Genomic DNA, 6,496 nt, shown 5'->3' on the forward strand with positions numbered 1-6,496 from the left:
ATGAGAGATTCTTAAACTTTAATGATCTTCTTTTCAATGCCCTCTACACGATTCACGACTTCTTTACTTCTATTACGAACAAATGTGATATCATGTCGGTAATATTAGATTGTCGGTATAACAGTTTTACTGTAATTTGCATTATCAATTGTTGTATAAAAAGATAATTTTGATAAAATATATTAATACATAGTTTTCATAAAAATTAAAAATCGTATATTTTTTTTATAACGTATTCTATATTTTCTTTTCAACGCCGTCTATACGATTTACGACTTCTTTACCTTATTACGAACAAATATGATGTCATGTCGGTAATATTCGATTGTCGGTATAACAGTTTTACTGTAATTTGAATTATCAATTGTTGTATAAAAAGATAATTTTGATAAAATATATTAATACATCGTTTTCATAAAAATTAAAAATTGTATATTTTTTTTTTTATAACATATTCCACATTTTATAACGTTCAACACCATAGCGATGAAGATATTCGGTATTTTCTATCGCGTCGCTGGTAATCGGTAATTCGAACGCTTTGTGGACATAATCTTTACTAATAATCGACAAATAAACTGGAAATTCGATATTGAAATTTAATATAAGATTTCCCTTCTCTTTTGGATTTTCAGGTAAAGGTAATCCTTCCCCTTCGATAATCTTGCAATATTCTGGTCTAATATGAATATAGAAATTATTTGAAATAACTTAAATTTTATAATTAAATTTCGAAATAATGGAAATGAATGAAATTACTAAAGTAAATCACATTCTTAAAAGAAAAGAACAAAAAATAAATCAATGAACATACGTGATAACAGAAGTTATCGGAACTCGAAATGTTCTATCATCGATGGTATTAACAGTAATGGTAGTTCCTGTAAGAGCTTCTCGCAGAAACACATCAACAATCATGTACAAATCGGAATCTTTCCTTTGAAATGTCTCGTGAGGTCGATCCTCGACAATAAAAATCACATCCGCTAAATCGACGTACAATTTATCATTGAAATCACTTACATATCGTACAAAAAATGAAAAGATTTACCCGATATTTTGCTCGGACTTTCATCACCCATTTCTGGGTAAATAATTTGTGTTCTCGTTGGTATACCAGGTTTTATAGGTATTGTCAAAATCTCTTCTTTAAGTTCCGTTTTTATTTTATTATTATCAACGAAAACATATCTTTGAATTTTTATTTTCTTTGTCCCACCAAAAAATACCTATACATAGGTAAAAAAAAAATAAATTGAATTTATCAGAAAAGACGTCTGTCGGTATTGTTCAAATTTATTTATACTAATGAATCGGCAAATTATGTATATTTTATTATAGCTAATTTTGTATTCTATACTTCTAACTATAATATTATTGCAAGAATATCTGTTGATCTTTTATTACCTCATAAAACTGGTTACTCAAATCTTTCTTTTTTCTTGTATACATACGGTGAATATTAATAATAACATTTTTATCGATGATACTTTACTTTTAGATTATTTCTAACATTCTCTTAAGATAAAGAAAGTCAAGAATTCATAGATACGATGAAACCAAAATATCTTATTCGAAAAAATGCTTAAGATATTTAGGTCATTTAGAAAATTCGTAGCAGAACGTTATCATCGATAACCACTGTAGAATATTTCTGTTTCTAGTACAAATTTCTAGTACTATTTAAAACAGAATACCTCTTGCAAAGTAAGCTGTAAGCTATTTATCACTGGCTCTTCCTTTTTTTTTATTCCACGACCTTCTGGGAATTCAAATAATAACTGTGGCTGTGTTAAATAATCCAGAATATCACCATAAGGATTATCAGTACCAAAAAATTCTCTAAAAATATTTGTATCGTAAAATTACATTTTTATTTTCAATGATAACAATATATTAATTTAATGAAGAAATAATTTCTTATGTACCTATAAGTTCTCAACGGTTCTCCATGATAAACGTAAGGTTCGATAAATCCATTAGGACCTGGAACTCCACGTTTTAAACCTTCCTCACCATACTGATCATATACAGCTCTTTTCAGTGGATTCGAAAGTACATCATATGCTTCAGCTATCAAGTTAAATATTTCAAAGCAAGCATTATTCCCTTCACTTTTCGGGTGATAACTTATTGCCAATCGCCTGAACCTGCATAACAAATATATATGATATTTCGAAATAAACTTTATCGAATTATCGTTTCAAATAATCCTAATAAAATTGTTATCAATCGATTTGTTTATCTTTATATATATTTTATTAATTTAATTATCGTAAATATCGAATGTAAAAATTTAACGTATAATTCTGTTGAAGATAAAGATATAAATGAAAATTCATTAAAATGTGATTACTATGAATACTAATTATGACATGACACAATTGTAAAGAATAAATCGTCTTTTTATATATACATATATGTATATTATATATGTATATCCATCTTACGCTTTTTTTATGTCGTGGTCATTAGAATTTTTAGTCAATGACAATACACCATAATAATCTAGGCCAACTTTGTCACAAGTACAGCAATCACAGGACATTTTTCCGAGTTCGTAAAAACGTTCGTTGAAATATCGATTAGGTCAAATTAAAATCGGTGAGCCTGATCGTACCTTTTTGACTCTATGACATGATCTTTTGCATGGACCATATATTTACGATACAAATAAAGAAAGAAACGAAAGTGAAAAAAAAAGAAAGTTGGCGCATCGTTACGCTGAAAAAAATTGTTCAATTGTTTCAAACAACGAATGTGCTTCTCCCGACAACCAAGCAAAGAATACCTTCATTCCTGTGTTAGCTTGGTGATTATTACAAGCACCTCAAACGCATCTGATACACATCGACTATTGTTAAACATTTACTATAATACCATTGAAATTAGTATTTTGCGAAGAATTTAGCTGTTTGAAAGTCAACTAATTAAGGCATCGCGATGGAGAGTCATGTATTTGAATGTATCGTTCAAAAAGGTAAGATTATCATAGGATATTCGAATTTTCCTATTTAAACCTCTATAATGCCATATAACTTTCAAAATAATACGTTTATATACATATATTTTTGAGGTTTGATTTCAATTTATCGTCACGAATTTGTTATTTCATATCGGAAGTATTCATGTTAAATATAAGTTATACTTATTATAATATAATTCTATACATATAATTTTTTTCATATTATATAATTTTTGTATAGAGACAAAAAAGAAAATTGGGTTATAAAGAATTAAATATCACATCATTAAAATTTGAATATTGTGAAAACTTTAGTCGTTTGAAAATTATCCGATGAAGACATTGTAATGCAAAATCGTGTAATTGAATGTTTCGTTCAAAAGTTAAAATCATCGTAGGATATTCGAATTTTTCCATATAACTTTCTATAATCGTATAAAATTTTCTAGTAACACGCTTATATATTTATACTGAAGTATACTGTATTAAAGTTTTTCATTTTAAGTATTAGTTATGCTTAATATATAGTATAATTATACTAATATAAATAATATTATAATTTTCATATTATATAATTTTTTTGTTGTAATCTCGATATAAAAAGTGAATTAATATAGGATTAAACGTTAGAATATACAACAAAATATTTAAGTACTATCTCATGTCTCGTATGATTTTCGCATTTTGTAATTCTTTTTATTCCTTTTTTTTTATATCTTATTTCTTTTTCTTTTTTTTTTAATTCCTCTCATTCGTTCGTAATGATCGATGCTAATTTATCACACATCCATAATACTTCGTTCAAGGTGACTCATTGTACTGCGAATCTAGAGAGAAATAATAAAAATAGATTAATATTATGGTGCCTTGTTCACAGACGATACAAAGCTACGTGATTCGAGAAATGTCAAAACAAACATCCTATCACCGATCTCGACGAAGAAAGAAGCTATTTATTTGACTAACTATCCTACCTATCGTGGAAGGGGCTACGTAAGAAGCAATAACAAAAACAACAGTAACAACAACGCCATTATCGAAGATCGTGTTCTCGATTCGTCCCGAAGAGAGACATTCGTTGTTACCGAGGACGACAAAGAGAATTTTATTGGAAAACAAGAGGATCGTTTGAATAATTTTCCATCTACGAAGCGACAAGAGATATTACCAACATTGTTGTCTTTCGACGAGAAAAATAACGAAGGGAATTCACTCAAACGAAAAATTCCACGTCCGGCTAATGCTTTCATGCTTTTTGCGAACGAATGGCGAAAGAAACTTGCCAGTGAAAATCCTCGAGAATCTAACAAGGACATCAGTGTCAGGTCTAATATCCTTGTTAAATATTGTTCATTCGTTGTGTTAATAAGTCGAGTTGATATATGTATCCTAAATTATCAATAATTTACCTTTTTGTATCATAATAATCTAATTTTCGCTTCTTTAATTATCTATTAATTAAAAAATAATTAAAAAATATCGGAACTGAATTGTTCGCTAATTGAATCTGCCACATTGTTTTTGTTGTTATTATTGATGTTATACGATTTCTCGATATCCGTCGGCCTGCAATAACGATTTTTCTTTATCTAATCAGACTTGGAATCCTTTGGAAGAATATCTCGAAAGATATGAAGGAGAAGTACTTCACATTGGCACGAGAAGTCGATGCAGAACACAAGAAAAAATATCCTGGTACGTCTTTTTTATTATTACTTGATTCTCCAATAATAGACATAAAATGATAAGTATTAACTAAGATAAACTTTTTCACAATTAAACGTATTATGATGTTTCGATTTTCAGCACGTTAACGTTGAAAATTAATATTTACAAATCGTAGATGAAAACAAAACCAATACGTTCAATATAAATAATACTAATATTAAAAACGCTATACGATATAAAAGTTCTTACAACATATTCTTCAAGAACGATGTTGTTAATAGAATTTATATATTATACATATATATATTTTTTTCTTTTATCTTTTTTCTTCTTCTTATGTATTGATAAAAAAACCGTAGAAAAATGCACTCTATAAAAATGTACTCGTCAAGAACATCGCAAAGTGTGAATTGTCTCACGTTACTTTATTAACTCGGATCAGGGATGAGTGCATCGTCATCATTGTCGTCGTCATCATCGTTACCGTTGACGTAACACGACAGGACGATGCATGCAGGCAAGCGGACATAGAACGATGCTGATAGCCTACTGAGAGATATAAAGCCGAATGGCAGCCGCTCTACTCGTCATTTGTGATCATATGTTTAACTTGCATATTCGAAACTAACTTTTCGCGATACAAATAGCGATTTCCTAGAAACAAGAACGTATGGCGTGTTGCTGCCAGTATGTAATGTTTAATTTAACGTATACAATGTGTCAACAACAAAAAATATATCAAAAGATCCGTCAAAATTTATTATGATAACTTTTATTATTATTTCTTTTTTATTTTTTTGCAAAGAAAAAAGAAAGATAAATAAATAAAAAGAAATATTTCGCCTTTTTTAATGATCATTTCATACAAATATAATATAGAATTCTTTTTTTATAATTCTATTTTAAAGAAGAAAAAAGAAAAATAAATTAAAAATATGAATCGTCAAATTCAAAAACCCAATTTGTAATTTTCGAAAAATTCTATAATTATCCTTTAATTAAGTTAATACATCCTTTCCATTCACGTTAATACATCCTTTTGATTTACGTTAATACATCCTTTCCATTCTTTGTCCGAAGCAATTTTCCAAGGCCATTCCGTTATCGATTTCTTAATTACACCAGCTTTGTATAAATTATAAGATCGTAACGAAGTTTTCGATTACACATGAGAACGGTAACCAACTCGCCGTCTGGAAAATTTGCACGAATAATCGAGCTTCTCTCTATTTACCAATTAATTCGAATCCTTCGTTACAAAAGGATCGATCATCCGAGTAATCGTTCCTTTACGGAAGGACGACTTGCACTTTTCGTTACATTGCCTATGATATTAGAGTACTCTATTGAATAGACAAAGAGAGAAAGAAAGAGAGAGAGAGAAAGAAAGAGAGAGAGAGAAAGAAAGAGAGAGGGAGAAAGAAATCGATCCATGTAATCAAACGATTCGTTAGGAACGATCGGTAAGATTTTCTAAAACTAGAAAGAAGTGGACCGACTGATCTCCGAGTTGATTATCCATTCTCGTCACTATGAAAGATATGAAGAGTGAGAGAGAGAGAGAGAAAATAAGGAATGAAAAGAAAGATCATTTTTTGATCATGTTAAGAGCAAATGAAGAATGGTCGATATTAGATTTGCTTTCGTCAAAGTAGAAGTACAGAGGTGAAAGAAGCAATGTAAAAGAAAAAGAGAGAGAGAGGTAAGAGATATCCTCGGTCGAGTTGACGAGAAACGTGCGGGAGGGAACGGTAGAGACCGGAGGTATTGATTGCGACGCGGGTCTAGGAACCTGTCCGATACACGACCGCGCTTCTACCTGCCTGCCTACACCCATGGATCAGGCCGATTATGCCCTCCGTA

At 29.8% G+C, this 6,496-nt stretch overlaps 2 protein-coding genes across 3 annotated transcripts; one reads left to right on the plus strand and one right to left on the minus strand.

Moving 5' to 3' along the window:
* Positions 1-325: 325 nt before the first annotated feature.
* LOC124432754 (dnaJ homolog subfamily B member 13-like) lies at positions 326-2,548 on the minus strand. The gene is made up of 6 exons (XM_046981900.1): positions 2,451-2,548; positions 1,929-2,150; positions 1,698-1,842; positions 1,052-1,229; positions 815-986; positions 326-679 (listed from the first exon to the last, which is right to left on the minus strand). The coding sequence occupies exons 1-6, from the start codon at positions 2,546-2,548 to the stop codon at positions 445-447; spliced, it is 1,050 nt and encodes a 349-aa protein (XP_046837856.1). The 3' UTR covers positions 326-444.
* A 335-nt stretch (positions 2,549-2,883) lies between these two features.
* LOC124432751 (sex-determining region Y protein-like) lies at positions 2,884-5,441 on the plus strand. Of its 2 annotated transcripts, none has more exons than XM_046981895.1 (4): positions 2,884-2,980; positions 3,843-4,290; positions 4,563-4,660; positions 4,772-5,441. In XM_046981895.1, exons 1-4 carry the CDS (start codon positions 2,944-2,946, stop codon positions 4,777-4,779), a joined length of 591 nt encoding a protein of 196 aa, XP_046837851.1. In that variant the 5' UTR covers positions 2,884-2,943; the 3' UTR covers positions 4,780-5,441. The 2 variants fall into 2 exon arrangements, with proteins under 2 accessions (XP_046837851.1, XP_046837850.1); XM_046981894.1 differs by having other exon boundaries at positions 5,076-5,439.
* The last annotated feature ends 1,055 nt before the right edge of the window (positions 5,442-6,496 follow it).

Source organism: Vespa crabro, chromosome 1 (genome assembly GCF_910589235.1).
Source record: "Vespa crabro chromosome 1, iyVesCrab1.2, whole genome shotgun sequence".
NCBI lineage: Eukaryota > Metazoa > Arthropoda > Insecta > Hymenoptera > Vespidae > Vespa > Vespa crabro.